Source organism: Macrosteles quadrilineatus, unplaced genomic scaffold (assembly GCF_028750875.1).
Source record: "Macrosteles quadrilineatus isolate MER2022 unplaced genomic scaffold, UCM_ALF_1.0 Scaffold_2__2_contigs__length_208266976, whole genome shotgun sequence".
NCBI classification, from domain to species: Eukaryota; Metazoa; Arthropoda; class Insecta; order Hemiptera; family Cicadellidae; genus Macrosteles; species Macrosteles quadrilineatus.
In genome coordinates, this window is record NW_026542595.1 from 124497809 (window position 1) to 124519719 (window position 21911).

Genomic DNA, 21911 nt, shown 5'->3' on the forward strand with positions numbered 1-21911 from the left:
ATAAATTTAGTTTGTTAGTTCAGGTATTGTACTGTATGTATAACTATTTTAATTTTTCCCCGGTTTTTAGGGCTAAGGTGATAGTTTTTATTTATAAAAGTGTTTTATTATTTCGTTTGAAATTAGTGTTGAACTTATATAAATTTAGTTTGTTAGTTCAGGTATTGTACTGTATGTATAACTATTTTAATTTTTCCCCGGTTTTTAGGGCTAAGGTGATAGTTTTTATTAATAAAAGTGTTTTATTATTTCGTTTGAAATTAGTGTTGAACTTATATAAATTTAGTTTGTTAGTTCAGGTGGAAGGAGTTATTAATTTTGCCAAGTATTAAAATCAACCTTTTCGTTATATGTTATTTGGTTATAACAAACAATAATAAATAAAATATCGTAATACAGTTTAGTTCAGAATAAAGTACAAAATCAAATGTATGCAGTTTACGTGTGAACATATTTGTATTTCCTAACTGTACAGCCGTCAATAACAATAAAACATTATTTTTTTCAAAACAGTGTAATTTTATTAGTCACACGAGCCCCGTTTAATTGAACGTAATAAAAAGGTGTAACAAAACTTTTTGCGTTATTCCTACTGAGGTCTCTAGCACACTCTCTAGGAAAAGTGACGACGGATAATGTCGTTTCGAGACAAAATTCCTTCTGGAAGGTCATAAGCAGGGAGGTCGTTCTCATCCACAGGATCATCAGCAATGGCTTCAACGTCATCTAGTGGGTCCACAACATCTTGCCATAATGCCCTTCTTATCCCGAAGTTGTGGAGCACAGCACATGCAACGATGATGATGCAACATCTGCGAGGACTGAAGCGTAAAGTATTGTCATTGTGAAGACACCTGGAAGATATACAGATAAAATTAATATTGCAGTTAATGAAAACCATTAAATCATGGTATATCATCAATGTTGGCTAATTAGTAGCTTATTAGTTATATATTGTACGTTTTTGCTTTGTACCTTTTTTATTTTTAACTTTTAACAATTTTAAATTAAGGTATTTACAGCTGACTTCAATTGATGTATTTGACTATTTACATGCTTCCAAAATGTAAACATGGAAAATTTGGAAACCCACGGGGCGTAGACCCAAGGGAAATATGAAAATTATAATGATATTGCATTGTTATCCATTTGCGAGTTTCAAATTTCTAGCTCGGGAAGTTAGTGTAAAATCTATTGCAAAATTTGTACCTAACAAACAAGGAAGCAAAGTAATATAAACGTTGTGAAAACTAATAAGAGGCCTAAACCATTTACATAAAATTTGATTGTAAATAGATTACACTAATTTATAAAACTAATTTACTATACAATTTTAGACATGACACCCTTAATATAATATTTTCCTATTTTAACACTATCACACACCTGAATCGGTTTTTAAATAGACCAAACATTCTTTCGACACTCGATCTTGTCCGAACTAATGCTCTTTGATAACGTCCCTGGGCAGGAGTAACAGGATTCAACAAAGGTGTCATCAAGAACCTGAAATCGATTCAATACATTCAGCAGTGGCTATATTATTTATACATTTGTATATATATATATATGTGTGTGTGTGTGTGTGTGTGTGTGTATAAATAAATATTAGGCTATTTTATCATGATCGGTTGGAAATGTTACTATGTTAGAAAGTTCATTTGTAGGCTACTTCGTATGGAAGACCAAAACGGCTACACTCAAAATGGTATTACAAAATGTTGTACGCAAAACCAGTACAATATACAATAAATTGTTAATTACACTCCATTAAATACTAAAAAAATAACAATAGGTTTAACACTGTTATTACAATTGATAAAATTAATAGCTAGGTACCTCATTACTTCATGTCAGGGTTGCATTAATATGTAATATTGTTTCACCTACTAATTAAATTATAAACTAAAGTATAATACTTGCCTATTACATTCATATCCGCTATCTCCAATCAGCAGGCCACCCATGTCTCTTTCCTCAAAATTAGCGTAAAGGGATGAGTTTTTAAATACTCTCGAGTCGTGTGTACTTCCCTTCCATCGTGCAACTATGAACGTAAATTCTAGTTCGGCACCAGCAGCGGCTAATACATTGATGGAAAAGAAGCCTTTTCTGTTCCTATACTCCTCCTTGTCCGGAGTGGCAGGGCAGACAATAGGAATGTGAGTTCCATCAATGCAACTTAAAACTCCTGGAAAACCGTACTTGTTGTAAAAACTATTTTTAGTTTCGGTTGCGTAATCCCCCGAGGGGAATTTAATATATTCTCTCTTTAATTCCAAGCAAATAGCCAGCGCCACTTTGTGAACTATTTGACAAGCAGTAGATTCGCCGCAATCTAATAAATCACCCGTTTCTCTGTGGAAGCTACCTACAGCAAAAAAACGTAAGGCTATCAATACTTTCTTCCAGATAGGAATCCCATGAGGGCCTCTCGGGTCAGGAGCTCTTAGCCTCGGAGTTAATAATTCAATTAATTCATTCACTGCATCCTTTGACAATCTAAATCGGTCTCTAAACTCTTCTTCTGACAGATCATTCAATGGATTAAAATTACGATATCTACCAGGTATGCGAGGTGGATGTATCCTGACATAGTCCAAATTATCGAGGTACTCCATATCACTAGCGCGCGGTCAATGACACTACACGAGCACAGTCACAATAATGTACTTGAACACTGAAACGATCGATAAAGACTGAGCAGTGAGCAGTGATTCTGAGCAGTTTTTATGATCTATTTTTATTGTTCGTTTTATTTCTCCACTCTTTCATAATCGGAGGAGAGGGAGTGCAGGGGAATACGTATATGCTCACTTTTTCGTAGTGAATATTTATTATAACAAATAGATTATTTATAATAAAGGTTTGGGTGCTTATTATCAAACTCTCGGTTAAAACAACTCCCGTTATTGCCTATATTTATATTGCATCTAACAATAAATACAAAAACAAAATAATTGTTGGTTAAAAGCGATCTTTGTTTTATTTTTAACTTAAGAAACCTAAAAAAATTTTTTTTTTTCAAATATACTTTGAGGGTAATGAAAATGTTCGGAATTTAATAACGAATTCCAATATAACATTCTTTTAGTTAATATGTAAACAATAAACTTGCTAATGAGCTAATACCGGCATGATGTCGACTTAGACCTGCCCTCTGGCAGGACTAAAGTTGGGGACTAAACTCACTGATTTTTATGACGAAAACATACCTCTTAGTCCCGAAATTGGTCTCCCAAACCCACCGAGACTATCTCTTAGGCTGGCGTCTAAGTCTACTTGACTCCCAAACCAACAATATTTAGGCGCGAGATTATCCCTGCACAAGTTAGGCGCGCGCCTTACTGATCCCGAGCTCACAAACCCGTTTTCGAGGCGGCAGCCTAAAATACCGGAAATATCCGGATTTAGTCGCGGACTAGCGCTAATACCGAGCTCCCAAACCGCCCCTTATAGTCCTGTCACAGACCCAGAATATTGATGGTCTTCTACCCCCGAAATCTCCTCTATTGTCCACTACTTTTGTGCATGGCCACCTTTTTTTAAAGGTATTCGAGTTGTAAGGTCAGAAGCTTAATAACTATCGTACGATAAAATTATAAAAATGCGAATAAATTGTGTAAAAATTGGTTGGGGTAGACAGGAGAACATCATATTGCAAATTAGTTACGTTTGAAGCACAGTTTAGTAAGAAATTATACCAAAGATTACTAAAGGTTACTTAAACAAGCAAGAAACTTAGGATAAGCAAGAAACTTGTTTAAAGACTTCTTGTGGTAATTTTACGCAATCTACTGGTAAAAAATGGTTGCTGACGACGTTTCAGTATTTTAAATCCATCTACATAATTTTTTGTTGCAAAAATTATGTTTTAGCAGTTAATGAGTGGGTATTTTTAGAAATATATTAACTAACGTAAAATATTTAGCTAATGACAAACAACACTTAACAATAAACAATGCTGATAAAACTGTTGTATTACTGAATATTTTTTCTGACTAAACCTACCTACTTAACGAGTGACAACACAATTTAATTGTTCTTGTTTTTTTCCATAGGCCTATTCATGTTACATAAAAAAATATGAACTCATACACAAATATATTTGATTTTTTTTTACAAATAAAATGTACTGTATTTGCAATTACTGCTATTTGTTAATTAATTAATGACTGGGACGGTGGTGACGACCTGTAATCCATCGACGAGTACAAGGAGGTCACGAATTGTGGATATTTATAGGTATGTACTGGGGATACGATACTCCCTGGCGTGGATTAACGTCCGCACTACCGAGTACTACGAATATCCGCAGTACTATCCTAATAATTAGACCAATTCGTATATACCAAGGGGAAAATGTGGTTCGGATTCCACTATAAACTGTAGGTCCCTTAGTTGCCATTAGTTAACTATTAATTAACTATTAATTGCTATTAATTAACAGCTGTGGCTAAGGAATATGTCAGCCTTTGTCACTAAGAAGACTACAAGATCGCACCTCTCATCTCAATTCATACTTGGGTTAAAATACCTACTTTGTATGGTCGCCATTTCAATGAAAAGTATTAAAGTATTTAAAAGTATAAAGTATGTTACATAAACAAATATGAATTCATACCCAAACATTTATTTGTTACACAAAAATGTACTGTATTTCCAATGACTGGTATTTTTTAATTTATTTTAGAATCATTTAATCATATAGTACGCAATAATCTTCTAAAAGGCATTCCTATCACAATAAGCCTACTTATTAAATCAACGCTTACTATTGAATGCAAAACACTGTGACGTCATTCCACGAGGTAATCCTATTTTGGAATATCTCTGATCGTTTCACGGTCTGCGACTGTTTACGGAATCGAAGGTCATTTCTGTCTCCACCATTGTGGGCATATATCATTCTTTTCTATACTTATTAGCATAGAGCGATCTAGATGTCAATGCCGTACTTCCCATTGCGTGCGAGAATGTAAATCAGAATTCAGGATAAAATGTATCACAACGTATTCTAAACATACTGGTTAAGCGTAGATAAACTAATTTGTAATTCTTTATTTTTGTAAACTTTTGAATCAACATTGAAATAATCTGGGACTTCGTTCAGTCATGATTGAGCGTCAAAACTTAATGCAGTATCTGCAATAAATGCTTTACTGGTGATCCGTACTGCACGGTGAAGGTGAAATAGAGCCTAGCGGGGCATCTGTCCCCGAGGTCCCGGGTTCAAATCCCGCCAAACAAGTGAGTTGTATAATGGTTGTATGTATGTGGTAGTGCCGCGACCTTCTAAACCTCTAAAGTAATATGTAAATAGGGTACGTGGGGGCACTTGAAAAATCTTTATTTCACACTGATTGAACTTATCATTAGGAACACCTACAATATTTACAGCGAGTGTCAAACATGTTTGTAGGACAACTGGGACTGCTGTTTTTATAATGTACTGTACTGCCAACTATTTATTTACCAGTACAAGCGCGGGACCGTGCGACCGTTGGCGGAATGGAGGGAACCTAAACGACCAATTGACTCCCGACCTTCGTTTGGCAACTTCCTTCCCGTCCTCACCCTCCACGGGGAACTGGGGCCACCATGGTGTGGGTGAGGAACTATGGGGTTCTATGGGGATCTTTTGGTGTGGGTGCGAGAGACTATGGGGTTCTATGGGGGACCTTTGGTGTGAGTGCGAGGAACTATGGGATTCTATGTGGAACTCTTGGTGTGTGTGAGGAACTATGGGATTCTATGTGGCACTCTTGGTGTGTGTGAGGAACTATGGGGTTCTATGGGGAGCTTTCGTTGTGAGTGTGAGGGACTACGGTATGGGGTTCTATGGGGCCACCGTGATGTGGGTGAGGAACTATGGGGTTCTATGGGGAGCTTTTGGTGTGGGTGCGAGAGACTATGGGGTTCTATGGGGAACCTTTGGTGTGAGTGCGAGGAACTATGGGGTTCTATGGGGAGCTTTCGTTGTGGGCGTGAGGTACTACGGTATGGGGTTCTATGGGGCCACCGTGGTGTGGGTGAGGAACTATGGGGTTCTATGGGGAGCTTTTGGTGGGGGTGAGAGGAACTATGGGAGTTTATGTGGAACTCTTGGTGTGTGTGAGGAACTATGGGGTTCTAAAGGGAACCTTTGGTGTGGGTGCGTGGGACAATGGGGTTCTATAGGGAATTTTTGGTGTGAGTGCGAGTAACTATGGGATTCTATGTGGAACTCTTGGTGTGTGTGAGGGACTATGGGATTCTATGTGGAACTCTTGGTTTCTGTGAAGAACTATGGGGTTCTATGGGGAGCTTTTGGTGGGGGTGAGAGAGAACTCTGGGGTTCTATGGGGAGCTTTTGGTGGGGGTGAGAGAAACTATGGGAGTTTATGTGGAACTCTTGGTGTGTGTGAGGAACTATGGGGTTCTAAAGGGAACCTTTGGTGTGGGTGCTAGGGACAATGGGGTTCTATAGGGAATTTTTGGTGTGAGTGCGAGGAACTATGGGATTATATAGGGAACCTTTGGTGTGAGTGCGAGTAACTATGGGGTCTATGTAGACACGTTCCTTGGGGACTTTTGGTCATCTTCAGGGTTATAGGGGCGCGTGAGGAGCTACCCCGAAACATTGCCTATACACTAATTATTTACCTATGTGTTGGGAGCAGGGTAGTACAGTGGGTAGTAGTAAGGCGCTAGTATAGTGGGTTTTTGACCCTCGAGAAATCAAGATTCAACCCCCACCAGTAACCTAGGGGATTAAGATAATGCCATAGCCTGATGTAATGTGGAAACCGGTCCTCAGTTTGAGCCTTGAGCCCAGCATTATGTGATGCGGTACAAACACATGGATATGTCTAAATAGGATATACTGTAGGTGCAAAGGAAATTTGTACTCGGAAATGGCAAATGGAATTTGGGTTAACAAATAAGCATAAAAATCCTCAAAAAGTGGAGATTTATTTTTTGGTCTATATTAAGTAGGATGCAACATTTTTTAAACCACCTTTTTCCAAGGGTCTACTTCAAGGACGAGTTAGAACTGAAGAACAAGTACTGTACAACTTGTGTCAAACAGGTAGCTTAAAAAGTCTGATATTTTTTTTAGTTTACTTAATCGTTATGTATTCTAAAGGCAACATTTGTTTAACGGATAAACAAATAAACGAAAAAAGGAAACACAACAAGTGCTTAACAAACTAATAGAAACAACAAAGATAACACGAGGAAATCGTTTGCATGGAAATTATCTCAAGTACATTTGATAACTAGCAACAATCTAAATAATTGACTTGAAAACTTGGGGATATAGATGGGAGTCTGTCGCCACTAAGAAGAGATTACGGTATACAGTATGTTTTCTATTAAATCTCAAATAGCTAGAACACTGCTATGGTTAGTGATTTTTTTATGTCATCTAAACTATCTAAAGTATTCTTTGGGAAAACATCAACTAAAAGAATAAAGCAACATTTGCCGGTCTATCGGTTTGAATTTTCTTAAAGAACAAAGTAGTTTTTTTTGTCTTTTTCAGGACGATTTATTTTCAGTACAATATAATCATAATCAAGTATTTAAATAATAATAATACATATTCACCCATTTGGTTTGGACCTGGAACCTCTAAGATCGAAGTTCCGAGCTATATCAATTGACCTGATTACTCCTCATTATACATTTAATTATTTTATAGTAGACCTAATAGTTGCTTGGGTAATGAAACAACGACAATCTTAAAGTGTGACAACTACAATACTGTGAGTTCTCCGTGACCTTCAGTCGTTTTAGTATAGTTCTAAAATACACCATTAAAATGATGAAGTTTGTAAAACCCAGGTGAGCACATTATGTTTATCTTCTAACTTTGTTGCAAGAAGAATATTTACAGCACACTACGCTAATGGTGCCATGTAGCTGCATTATAAAGTGAATTAACTTAGGTCAGGTAGGTTGGGATAGTACGAGTTATTCCATGGAAATGTTTTACATTTGTTGTTGACTCAAGCTAGGTTAATCAAATATGAAGAGCATGTCCATCATTTTGAGTGGCCATAATTCTTCAGTTCATTAGCAGTGCAGTAACATACACACACATTCGCTTTTACATGTAATGCTGTTTTTTACGCGCAGAGTGTATTTTATTTTGCAATCTAACTTTTATTGATTTACTAAGACTTCTGCGTAGAATGTTTGCAAAAGACATTAGTTTGTTTTGTTATCTTGTAAAGCTATTATCATATTTACTACTTTAAAAAGTAGTTTTTTACCACCCAAAATACAATCTGCATTTACGTAGTAATATTCAAAAAGGTAGAACATTAAAATTGGGAAAACATTTTTTTAGCTTTGTGTAAAAAAACGAGGAAAAGTCGTGTAAAATACACTTGTCAGAATATTGCAAATGTTTCTACAAAGACAACACATCTTTGTACACATGATGTCAAAAATACTCAATTCTACTGAGGATGACCAACTCTTACTAATAGAATTGACAAATAATATTACGTTCTTATCTAGGTCGAAAACCATACCGCCCTTTAAAATTTACCATTATTGAGAATTTGATTGATTTTAAAGTAATCGCTTGGTCTATTCATCGTTTCCTTATCGATTTAAAGGAATCAATTAACGTCATGTTTCTAATAAGATTAGTGGGACGAAAACATCATCAGAAGCGTAGGTGTCACAATAATGAGAGTGGGCTCAAATAAAATCAGACTGGATCAGCCTAATAATCAACTTCAGTGATGATAGTGGGACAATGAACTCTATATTTAAAAAAATCTTAAGATCAAAACATCCTTACAACTAATAACCCTGAAACCAAAAGGGTTACAAAAGTTTTCCACATATTACTGTAATAAAACATTTACTCCTAAAAGCACATAATCAATGCTAAAGTCTAACATTATTTCTACGTGAGAAATACAATGATAACAGTTCGACTTGGCACCACCTAGATGTCGTGATGGATTCCTATTGCACCTATTCCTCATGGATTATTCAGTTTTCAACACGCATGCGTCAACGTTGGTTTTCTCCAGATGACGTGGACGGAATGTATCTCTCGCGGTTACGTCGTCTGTGGATCGCCACAAGATCAAATATCAACATGACCGGACGATACGAGTGGAATATCGAATGTCAAAAAGAAATTAAAACAGTGTTTGTTTTCTTTTGTGGTCATTCGTGCATGTTGTATTCCAAGGAAACAGGCCACTGTATCGTTACTAGGTTACATATACCGACTTGGTCATGATAAGGTATTATTGGTGAGGGTTTAAGAATGGAGGGGGTTTCTGAAAGAATATAGAGTCTGTGGTAGTTTCCCTTGCGGTGAAAGTAGTGGTTGTCGTTATGGAATTAATTCTTACCCATAGGTTATTTGGGTTATTATTATTTAGGTTAATTTTTTTGTAATTAACTGAAGGGTGCAATTCCGATTTTTGTTCGGTTTGGGAAGAATATTTATAATTTTTGTGGCAAGTAGCTATTATTGTAAATTGTACGATACTACCTAGAACTGGAACAATTTTTTTTTATATCCCCAGACGCCAAAAACACCAATAGTTCAAAATGTTAGATATATTTACTGGAAAAATATTACTCGTGTAATTTCGACCCGATTTGGGTGACATTTTGTATGCCCATTAGGGGCAGCATGACCTTGAATGAGTTCGCGAATCAGCAAGATCGGGTCATAAGAAAAAGTGTTATATGATTAAAAAATTTATCAAACATTGGTATATCAAATCTTACCTTAAAAATAAAAATTCCCAAATTTAATATAGCCATCGTGTAAAGCTTTTGTTTGTATTCTTGTAGGTACTATTAAAGTTTATAGAGAAATTCCAAAATACTCAACTCTTATGTTCTTACGGAGAAAATTCCAAAATACTCAACTCTTATGTTCTTACGGAGAAAATTTAAACAAACTAATAATTTGCTTGTTCATATTTTGTTAAAATTTGGCTAATCTTGTTATTCCATCCTATACTAATATAAAAAAACCTCTCCTCTCCCCCGTGGCAGCAAACCTAAGTACTCGTCAAACCTTGTGCTATTTAATTAAATAATAAAAGAATAAATCTGACATGTTTAAGGAGATATTTAAGTGAAAATCCAATCAAGCAAATGAAAATTCGCTTAGTCTGCAGGTTTTCTGGGATAGGGGTACTTATATTTCGAATTATGTAACCTTATGGTATATAAGCATCGCGAAACATTTTCTTTTCTGTCCATTTAAAAGATCAACTAAATATTTAAACTTCCGCCTTCTTAATATTTCAACAGAGTGTTTCAACAGTAAAGACAATGTAATAGCTCGTCCAAGACGTAATTTTGAGCTCGTCAGCTGTTCTGGTTGTAAAATGAAAACTTTTAAAATGTTAATAAAACTTAATGAAGCTCTGAACATTGGAAAAGCTCTAAAACTAACGATAAATCTTTTCAGGAGAGCAGAACTTTCTGACTATCCTGATGTTCCTGATAGCTGGGTGATTTACTAGTCCACTGGGATCAAGTTGTTCAAACATTTTTTATTTTTGAAATGTTTCAATTACTCTGGTATTCACATTTTACGTTTTGTTACATTAAACTTGTAATTTATAACAGCCGATACACTATACTAATCGGTGATGTCCGATTGTACACAGATTTTATTGAAAGTGCCACTATGACGGGCGCTTTTATACAACTGAAATAAAGGCACGGGAATATCTGGGAATATCAATGGGAATGAAAATAATATTGTACTATTTTTTTATATGAGAAAATCGTTATTGTCGAATAATTTCATTGTATATGGTGATAAACTTTACCATCCTCTAAAACGTTGATTATTATTTCAAACTTTAAACTTCTCTTGCACTACAATCTTGATTATTCTTTTAAATTCCGAAACAAGTCTTTAAGGCATATTAAAAACCCTGAGGTACAAGAGTTCATTACAGAAACATTTGGTTTTTGGAGTAGATGGTTGGCCAATACATAGAAACATTAGCCAAAAGTATGTATTTAATTACTTGTCACATTACTTGACACGTAGACTTTAAGTTTGTATGTATGAACCTGTCTCCTGGCTCCTGATCCTTAGTCTACCTTTTCACTGGCCCGTGGTTAAGGGCCCGGAATAGTCCCAGGTAGACGAAGGGTCATGAGCCAGGTTCCATCATACAGACTATAGCTAAGGATTGGACTAAAATCACCAGGAAATGACATCATCACATAAAACCTTTTTGGTGATCGACGGGATTTGAACTTGTGCATCTTAGCAGGAATATCACGTTTAAATAGACCAAACGCACTAGCCCACAATAGTACAAGAAACTTGTGACTAATGGCAATAAAACTAATACTAAATCCATCAAAATAACCCTATAGAATAAACCTTATAACCCCTTGAATATACTTATTTTCACTACTTGATCCTTAAATTTTTTTTAACCATTACTTCTTGAAATAACAGGATTGCTAATCCTACAAAGTTATTTTTCGCCTGTAATTATATTTGGTTGCAAAATACACGTTGTAAAAAGTCAAAAGGTAAAAACCCAAGTAAAAGCAGTACTTCAAACTTTCAAAAGCTATCTCCAGGATTTAAAGTTTAGAATTAGATAAAAATCGAGAACAAATCGTTGCACAGAGTCGACTTCTAAACTCTAACGCCAACTTTAACATAGGCTCAGTGTGAAGTTATTTATCACTGCGAAATCGAGCAGCTTGTTGGTCCCTGAGGAGTCATTTAAAGTAACTTTACATTCAGAGTTATACAACAATGCCACCGACCCTTTAGTGAGGTTCCAGTCATCAGTTATACAACTTTTCTCTACCCAGTTCACAGTTTAAGTTATATTTACGCTTTTTAGAATAGTTTACCACAATGATGACAATGGGGTTTTTTTATTTAAGGTTACAATATTATTTATATTAACACAAAACAATTTTACCAATCCTAATATTAATAATCAATGTGGGGAACAAAGACTACCTATAATTTTTTGTATATGTTCTACGTCTCACCTTTACACCCTGGTACGCTAGGGTCTAGCCCGGAACTGTTTTAGACCTACACAGCACCTCACAGCACTTCACGGTAAGCCTGGTAGCGATATTATCACTTCGATAAAACACATTAGTTATTGGCAGGATTTGAACCCGGTACCTTGAGGATTGAAGTCTCGTGCTCTACCACTAGACCAGCTCAATCCCCAGCCTTTCGCCTGCCACGATAGAAGACCAATTATAATCGATTGCGTTGTGATGATATTTTGATATTTACAAATACAGTACATCTGCAGACCCCTCAGAAAATGACATAATCGATGTAATTTTAAGTACACCATGTATCTACCTTTTGCAAATCTTACCTAATGGTATATTTTGTTTTCAACACTTTTGGTGCATCAGAACATGAGCTATTATTTTAGCCCTTTTGTATTATACCAATCCCTATAGTCTATAAAATGGAACCTGGCTCGATTTGTTTGTAACCGTTGGCCAGTCCCCAGTAGACTCCGGTCACAAGACAGGTTCCATCATTCATACTATAGTTAGAAAGCTCAGCGAGATAATAGCTCAAAGATAAATGAAAACTATTTTCAGAATCAATCTTATTCTAAATCGAACCAGAAGACTGAACTGACACACTGACTATAACTATTCGGTTTTAAGTTAATGTCTAAGTTTTTAGAGATTTTTTTTCTCCGTCGTTAAATTAAAATCTCTTTTCAACGTTAAAAATTTAGTTAAAATCACTAAGACTAGCCAAAACTACCCAAAAAACTAATCCTGTCCTGAGATTCCGTTATAACGCTAAATTTCAGTAGAAGTCTACTTCTAAAAAAAAGAAAAATCAATACTGTAAACCAGTTCACAACTAAGCTAAGTTTTAACACATTAATTTCTCATCTCGAGTTATTTCTCCCAGAGAAAATGTTATGAAAACAACGTCATTATAGCTGTTTGTATTTCTAACGACACAGTAATTGCTACCAAACTCCCACTCAGACGAAGCAACCACTTATAAACACTCCATCTTTGATCTAAAGTCCCGCTTAATAAGCACATCCCACTTCAGCTCAGATAGTAATTGGAAAACATTCAGGCTCAGATTCGTTGGAAACAGATTTATTTTTGGTTTTAAAATAAATATCTAAAAATAAACGTTTCGGAAATTTCATTAGGGATGCGAGCTAGGGAGCAATGGGAACAAGGTATGGGGGTAAAGCACGGGATCTCGGTCCCTGAAGTCCCGGGTTCAAATCCCGCCAAATCACAAATGGTTTGTATCTAAGTGATATTGCCACAATTGATAGGTTCATCCTGAATTAATGTGAATAACGATCCTGGATGAGAGCCTAGTGTCCTAGGACAAAATCAGAGTGTTTTGGGTTTTGTGTCTAATTTGGATGTAGAATTATTATTTTAACTTATACACTTAGTAGTATTTTTCATCGGTGGATATGCGTTTTGTATAGATTTCTAAATGTTGTCAAAAAATAGTTATTACTTGACATTTTTGAGGTATGAAACAGTTAACAAATATGTAATGTTATTATGTACACAGTTTTCGTTGGTTGGTGATAATTATTTCACATACCTCTGTACATGACTGTGCCTGTAAAACAGTTTGCTTTTTGTCATTAAGCCTACCATACACTTCAATACCAACAAGTGAACACTGTAGATTTTAACTTATAGTACTTGTTTACGTAAACACGGTTCTATTATATTTTAAAACACACACAATATTTTTTTTTCTATTTGTCCTGATTTTTCACCATCTATTGTGTGAAAACTCGACCACTTCACGTATGAACTCTTTAGAAAACAACTAACCGGATTACTTGCAAATGAAAACAGCATGGTTGTGTATGAAATCACCAGAATTTTACGCTTCCAAATCTTTCTGTTCAAACAAAGATAGACTAGAACTTCAATTCTTTGTTCCAATGACAATATTATCTGCGAAACCAACTATACCAACACGATAGGCCTATTTGCACAGCCAACAAGCTACACGGAACAGGCTTTGAGTTCAATGCTGCTGAAAACTCATTTCCTCTACACAATAAACAGACCTATTTCGCAAGTTAAACTCTTTTCACCGCTCTACCTGTCCTATGTTAAACGAAAGCGACTCTCTTTACCGTATTGTGAAACTTGTTGATCAAGTGAAAAAAGTAAATGCATTACTAATTTCTATGTTATGATATTTTGTGTAGCTGAATAACTTTGCCCATAAGCTTAAACACCGTGACTACAAGAAGATCGTTGATTGCGCTTAAAACGTGTTTAATAATAAACTTTGGCTGAACAGTAAAACAATTGTCCGATCAGTTATGTGAATAACAGAAAAACTCATTTGATTGTGAGATAGTAAGATACTGACAAAATAGAAGGTACCCCAGTATATGAATATTATCTTCGATGCATTGAAACAATTTTTTGGGTTTAAATTAACCTCCACCAATGATCAAGGTTATGTTATTTTTTGTAAATATATTTCTAAAATTGAACCTGCTGTTAGCAGCAACGAAGAGCTATATATCGAGTTCTCGAGACTGGCCAATGTTCTAGAGTCCCCGGGTCAGTCTCAGGTACACTTCCGAAGACAGGTTACAACATACAGACTATAGACCACCCCACTGTTACAAAGCGATCGTGCTAAACGGGGTGTTTCGACAATTTCACCGGTTGACCCACATTCTTCCTATCACCCACAGTGCAGCAACCCTGCTGACTCACCTGCAGCGATGACTCCGTGTGACTCATACCTTGCGGTGAGGCAGTGAGTCACTAGCTCGTGCATTTCTGGCGAAACACAACTCAGTTGATAACCTGTTTATCATCAAAAGTCACCGGAAATGCTACGTGGTAGGTCTGGTTAGCGCGTGTATTGTGCTTGGGTTTGGGTAGCTATAATTGGTTATTAGGTATCATTAGGTTTTATGTATCTTATTAGGTATTATGTGGTCATTTAGTCGACACCGACACACCAGTACCCCAACTACGAATATGAGTAGTGAATTGATTCAATGGTAGCTCTGAAACTTAGTAAAATCAGCTGGTTCTGTTTTTCTAGTGGGGCTTTGTTCTAGCCAGGTCCATACTTGTTTTAATGTGGCTGGGAAGCTCAGAGGTAAAAGAAAAGTTTCCGGCAGACCATGAGAAAAGCCAATAGCTTTTCTATAGTTCGAAACTAGACCCAGTTGTTCCTGGTCATCCCGGATGATGAAACAGCTGATCTCAGTCAGTAACCAACCAACCCCATTCAAAACATGTCCTTTAGGCTACTAATATTGGAGTTAAAATACGCTCCTAAGTGGCATCCACGTCAAAATATAAACATTTTCATGGTCATGTTTGCCACTAGTGTACAGTGACTTCAAGGTTTTGAATACTTACCATGAATTAAATACTTAAATGAATGAATACTTAAAAAATAAAAACAAATATTGTACATTTTAAGCAAGATAATTGTTGCTAGATGAGGACACTAAAAAAAACACATAATTTTACTAATAGCCAAAACAAACTTTCATTTCCAATCAAAAAAGAAAGCATTATTGAAAATGCAATCTGTAACAGCGAATAATAATTCAAGGCTTTTATGTACAATGGAAGTGAATAGTGACCCAGAAAACTGGCATTCGACAAGCGAGTAGACAGATTGAATGACGCGAAAGAAGATCTTGTCTATTGGAATGCAGGGTTACAGAGCACAGATCGGCTCAGTTCGCAAGGTCAGATGCTTCAGGGCACAATTCAAACTGATAACAACACTTGTCTCAAAGTCACTGAAATCGCGGAGGCAAATAAATTTACAGAATGCGGACATCAATATAACCATAGAATGTGGAGATAACGTAACAATAAAGAAAATAGTGTTGGATATCAGATTAAAATATTCTACTTTGATGATATCTCGAGCCCAATATTATTTTGTAAATTTGGTATCGTCGAGTACGACTATGATTCATATATTGTATAATATAAGGTTCGAGATGGCTGAAACTTTTGAGCATATTTTATTTTATATGAATCAACGAAAACTACTCACAGCCTAAACCAATAAAACATGCTATTGAATCGATTAACTCCTTCCGAACATCAAAAATATAACATTTTCGTCCAATTGAGATTTGCATTTTGGTCCAAGTCCAAAAATAAAGCCAAATGTTAAGTCAATATCACATATTGAAGATTTTTACCCAATAGACGTGTATAATCCACACATAGGTGTAACTTCTATTACTTGGGAGGAATTTCATATTGTTAGTGAGCTAGAATTTTAGAATGTCACTTTTCAAGTTGGGAAGCACTGGGTTTACCAAAGATAGTTGAAAGGGTGTCGATTATTCGAACTCTTGGAAAGTTTACACATTGCCTTGGGGGTTTTTCACGTTCTTTTGCAATGATTCTTACGTGAAGATACTTTACCCTCAAAATAAACTCATAAAATTTGGAGGAATGTGAAATATGCTTTTAAATTTAAAACCCAAAAACGATCTTTCGTAAACACTCGGGTAACGGTAGGAAAAATATTCACCCAATATTAATTGTTTTTAGCACAAAGAACCAATAAGTAACTAAAATTACAATACAATTAAATAACTATTTTTTTATATTGCTATAAATTTCAGAATTATACCTAAATACGGTACTTAGGCATATAGCCTATCTTATTTACGGTCTAGAAGTCTATTACAACAATTAATTTTCCAATAAAAGAGTAAACGACTGTACCAGTCGAATAGTTTAGGGTCGCCATTAAGTTAAGTTTAAATACAGTATAATAATCATAAATAACTTGACGTAGGTACTTTTGAAAAATGTTAAGCAAAAACAGCGCAATTCTCTGTTATTTATAGTTAAAAAAAACTATATACGTTTACTACTCGTATAAATTTAACTAAATGCTACAACAATTTCCTGTTTCATTCCAATTCAAAACATTTCCTGTTTCATTTTTTCCTGTACTGAAAGACAGGTCGTCAATACTGATATTGTTTACAAATCATGAAAACCGAACAGGATTAATCAAGCTAATTGCGTTTTTTATCTGCTGAGCGTGTCCAATTAATTCGCTGACGTAACTTCAGTTTCACTTGGCATTCCATGGAGAACTCGGCTCACAAAACATCTAATTTGTTTCTTTTGCTCTCATTTCCACACTCGTTGTTTGTTCTACCATCAACATGAGTAGCAGATGTCATCTGTCACTCTGTACCACACAAACCACGTCAACACGAAACTGTTTGGATTTTAACTAGTGAAATATTGCATCGAACCGAGACATAGTGTTTACGGTAGAGGGGTTGTACCCTTCTAACGCTTAAAAAGAACCACCCCTTCTTAGACAAGAGCAGCTGACGTTTTTTACGTGCTATTGTTTGCGCATAAGGGAGTCTTAAGTCACTTTTGCGAAATAATTTGTCGTAACTTCATCCAATTATACTGTGGGATTTCAATTGAAAATCTCGCTTCCATAAAACCTTATGCAAAATTTAGACGAATTAGCATTGACTATCGGATACTGAGGTAGACATCTCATCTATATGCTGTCACAATTTTTTTTTTATTAAACAAACTTAGATGTATGATTCAGTTACAGAATGCGCTAACTCGGTGTCTAAAATTCATTTTTCCCCCGATGGAATTTGGTAATTTAGATCAGCGCAATCTGTCAGTGGCTCACATCAACAACGAGTTTGATAAAAAAAAAAAAAAAAAAAAAAACTGGCTACAAATTTACCATGGCTATGGAATGTCTATTATGGCAATAGTCAAAGATATTAGCTTATGCTGCGCTGATCTAAATTACCAAATTCCATCGGGGGAAAAATGAATTTTAGAAACTGCCACTTATTTTTGACAAATCCCGAAGAAAACTCTCTTTTTGGTCACCATAAATGGCTCCATTGATATCTAATAGGCCGGACAGTGATCCTAATTCAATATTTGGCGTCTTATCAGTAAGTCTGGCTATCTTCAACTTGTTATCAGCTGTTGGAACGTGTCGTCCGCTTATCAAGAAACGGAAACAGTTTTTCGTAGTAAATGTCAAACGTCAGTTGACTTCTGAATCGGGATCTGTTCCAAAATCCGTAAATTGCTATTCATTTTAACATAACCATAAAAAATTACGTAATTTAAGTTCCTAATGAGTGCACAAGCAATGTTAAAACTTGGATTAGAATAGACCTTAATTAATTTACATTTTATGTTTGAATAAAAAAATTTCTATGTCTGTTACCTACTTACTTGGCGATAAAAATAATAATAATGTAAAAGTAAAATGTTATAAAGTGGGGCATTTTTTAACTATGAAATACAAGGATTTCTCTCAGCACGAAAATTGAAGTGCATCGAAAAAAATCAATAGCAATAATGATACGTAGTTATTGTACAGTAGTTAAATAGCTACGAATGTTACTTATTTAGTAACGTTGTTGGTAAATTCATTTATATAAAGTAGCTTAGCGTATTTCCACTATCCACGAAACATGATGCGAAATGGTAGCCTTTTTAAGAAAATGCTATGACTAAATACCACAAACAAAATGACAAAACTAATAAAAATCATTCAAAAATTTTAGTTACATAGTCAAACATTTGTTTAACAATAGCCAATTATTATTTTCATTGCATGAAAATTCATGCATAATTTTTTCTTGAAACCAAATAAAACTATCGTACTCACTTTTGTTATAGGAAATCCAAAGGAAAAACACTATACACAGCACGGCCCCATAGTTCGACCAAATCAAACTCAAGCACTAACGGAAATCGGCACAGAACGCTATCCAAAATGGCACTAACACTAGCGGAACGTTCACATTCACAATCCCATTACTGACTAGACGCCTCACCAGTCAACAATACGTAGACCAGCTGGCAGAGGGGACACATGCCATGTGGTAGACTAACAGCTGATTGCCTAGAGGAGCAGGTCACATCGTGATCGTGCGCGCTTGTAGACTCAGTGGCACAAAGTGATCGTACGACCGGAGTGAAAATTGCAATCTTTGGAGGAAGTAGATAATACTTGCTAATGCAAATGTTTTATTCTAAATTTGTGATTTGTACAAACTTGTTTTAATTATGTAAATACACTTACGATTAGATTAATCAGTATTCTGATTAATTATCATATGGCCGTTTGATTTTATGAATAAAGTTATATGATCTTCTGAGTCACGTCACGTTCGTTATGTTAAACAATTTCCTGACCAACGCTGGCTAAATTGGCGGGCATATTTTTGCTTTCAAGGGAAATTAAAATAGGAATCTTTAGTAAGATAGAATTTTACAGTTAGGAGAGTAGATTTAAATTTTATTCAAGTATGTAGCCAGCATCATACTCATACATTCACACAGATAAAATGCAATTGTGGCAATTGGACGTAGCATATAGATTAGTAAATTATATCGTCTCACAATTATAGCAACGTAGCAGAATATGAGTAGATTAGTAAACAAATCTTACACCAAAGATACACATACTACAGCATCAACATCAGTGTTGTATATTGCGGATTCGGAGAGTAGCAAACCACGTCATTCAATACTGCAAGGTAGAAGATGAGCTGTCTGACCTTCTCCAAGGTCACACGATAATGCAAGTAATGCATTGTGATGTCGCAATTGAACGTAAAACAGAGATTAGCAATTCAATAGATTATCTCACACTTCTGTACCGTGCGAAAAAATGAGTAAATGAGAAATCCCACCTTTACTAATGTCATATATACAGAGTGTTTTTAACAACCCAAATTACGTACTAGGACTGAGAAACACTATTTAGGGACAATACTAGATTATGAGTTAGTTATCTCCGTGGGTTTTACTTCATTGTTGATCAGCTGATTTGCCTTTTTGCATTATCATCTAGAAGGTTTAATTTCATCAGGAAATTAACTCACTTGCTGTGAATAAATTGCCTTTTTTCTTTACTTTATTTTGATATTTATTGTGTAACAGCTGTTGCTGGATTGTTAAAATGTTAAGTTTTGCTTATGTTTTACCAGAGTTCAGGATTTGTTTGTAAATAAATGTTCTCAAAATATTCGTTAATATAGTGGTGCAAATATTTTATACGGATTTAAACCTCGTTATTGATCCCAACGTGATGTATTCCATGTACAACATGGTAAGTTCTTTAAATGCACCAAATTAGAAGAAGATAGTTTTACATTTCCTTCAGCAAGGTGTTAATGGAAAATGTTGCTCTCTCGCGGGCAGCAAAAAGTGTTAAGCTGTAGGTAGTGCAGAGGGAAGTCGTACAATTATCAGGACCGTTTACACTTCCTTTTAGTCTCTTCATTCCCAAATATTGAATGTGTTATACGAACTTGTCATATAATAAGCCACAGTCACCTTTTAGTTTGTACTTATTCTGAGGTAATTTTTTTTTCAACATTGCTTTTTTAAATGTAAACACATTTGATGACGTTTACTGGTTATAGTTTAAAGTGAGAAAGTTTTCACTATGGGTCAGTTTAATTTTTGTGCGGATATATAGAAACTGCTGTTCACTCATTTTAGAATATTCTATACGTCTTTGGTAAGGACCAACTTCCCATCACCAGACACACATGTAGTGTTTTTGTTTACATGTCTGCTACTCTGTGGTTTTTGCTGAAGCACTGTTGCGTTATTTATATCTTCAAGTGACTTTTTCTTCTGCACGTGTGTTTTAAACTCTCATACTATTAATGCTTAATTGGCTCAAGTCAGGCTGTTTAATAGGTTTATTTTATTATGGTTATTTTGTTGAAGCAACCATACTAATAATACAGAAATTGGTATTTATCTTTATTGGATTGTGAATGAAATATTTTAGAATAGTTAAATTCTCGTGCTTTTTAAATCTCTGTTATTCAATCTTTTTAGAAAAATTCTCAATAAAGTAGTAATTACACAATGTTTATCGTAAACCATTAAGAAAATTTAAACAATATTTTCTTACATTGAAATCAGCATTATATGTGATTTGGTATTCAACACTATTTCTTTTCAATTTGTGTCTGATTTTTTCTGTGATGAACGTAGTTGTTGTACCATTGAGTTTTAGCTTTGGCTATTGATACAATAGTCAATGTTTTAGATACTGAAGCAGACATCACATTTATATGGACCAGCTGTCACAATTTTTATTCGAAAAGCACATAGTATTGTAAGCTAGTCACAGATCTCGTTACTGTCTAAATTTCTTTTTTCTTCTTATTCCTTGTCACTTATATAGTTGACGTGACAAAAAATATTATAAGTTTACAATAAGTCGTTCTATCAGCTTGACTTGGTTAAAAAGTCCGCATGTTCATCACAAATCAGTAATTTACTCAGCACAATCTGTCGGTGGCTCACATCAACTAGTTCCATGTTAATTTAAAAACTGGTTGTCACTTAAAATTGGGGACGCAATGTCTTTTCTTTCAATGGTCAAAGGTTGTACGTTATAACTCTCAGCAGAACTGAATCCATTGTACATTACTATTTCAAGATTGTATGCAACAAATAAATATTTATAAGAGTTTTCTGGCTGAGATTATACAGGAGAATTTGCTAAAGGTTCACCTATTTCAGGTAGTTTCCCAAAGTTCTATCCAACATGTTGAACATATAATGAACAATTGATTACTCGATAAACTATAATTGTCCGTGCTATAATATTTTTAAAGTTTACAGAAAACCTGAAAATCCCAACCAATGCAACTAAGAAACAGACACGTTGGATTCTTTTAACCGATTGTTCTTTTCTTTCTTGTCCGCTGTGGGCGTAACCCCATGCATCATTTTGAGCTCCCCTACTTCTGCTGGTGAGCTGTTGTAGTTGATTTACCTCTGAAGCTTCTTGAATTGAATTTTGTAAAATCCAACATTGTTATTTTATATTATAGAGTGCGAATAAA

General features: G+C 35.2%; 2 protein-coding genes across 4 annotated transcripts in view; both read right to left on the reverse strand.

The window, feature by feature from the left end:
- Positions 1-18913, reverse strand: part of LOC128986862 (G-protein coupled receptor moody) — a 96068-nt gene extending 77155 nt beyond the window's left edge. For 2 of the 3 annotated variants that reach the window (XM_054407433.1, XM_054407435.1), the window contains exon 1: positions 18701-18912. The gene's annotated coding sequence lies outside the window, so the exon portion shown is untranslated. Of the gene's footprint in view, positions 1-18700 lie in introns of all 3 variants that reach the window. The other variant, XM_054407434.1, reaches the window with a different exon arrangement.
- LOC128984855 (putative nuclease HARBI1) lies at positions 614-2621 on the reverse strand. The gene is made up of 2 exons (XM_054404223.1): positions 1924-2621; positions 614-854 (listed from the first exon to the last, which is right to left on the reverse strand). Exons 1-2 carry the CDS (start codon positions 2619-2621, stop codon positions 614-616), a joined length of 939 nt encoding a protein of 312 aa, XP_054260198.1.
- Positions 18914-21911: the final 2998 nt, after the last annotated feature.

Excerpts from the sequence above, each read along its gene's own strand:
- LOC128984855 (XM_054404223.1), bottom strand. The coding sequence starts at position 2,621 with ATGGAGTACCTCGATAATTTGGACTATGTCAGGATACATCCACCTCGC. Across the intron at positions 855-1,923 it reads AGCGGATATGAATGTAATAG|GTGTCTTCACAATGACAATA; the intron begins GCAAGTATTATA and ends TATATCTTCCAG.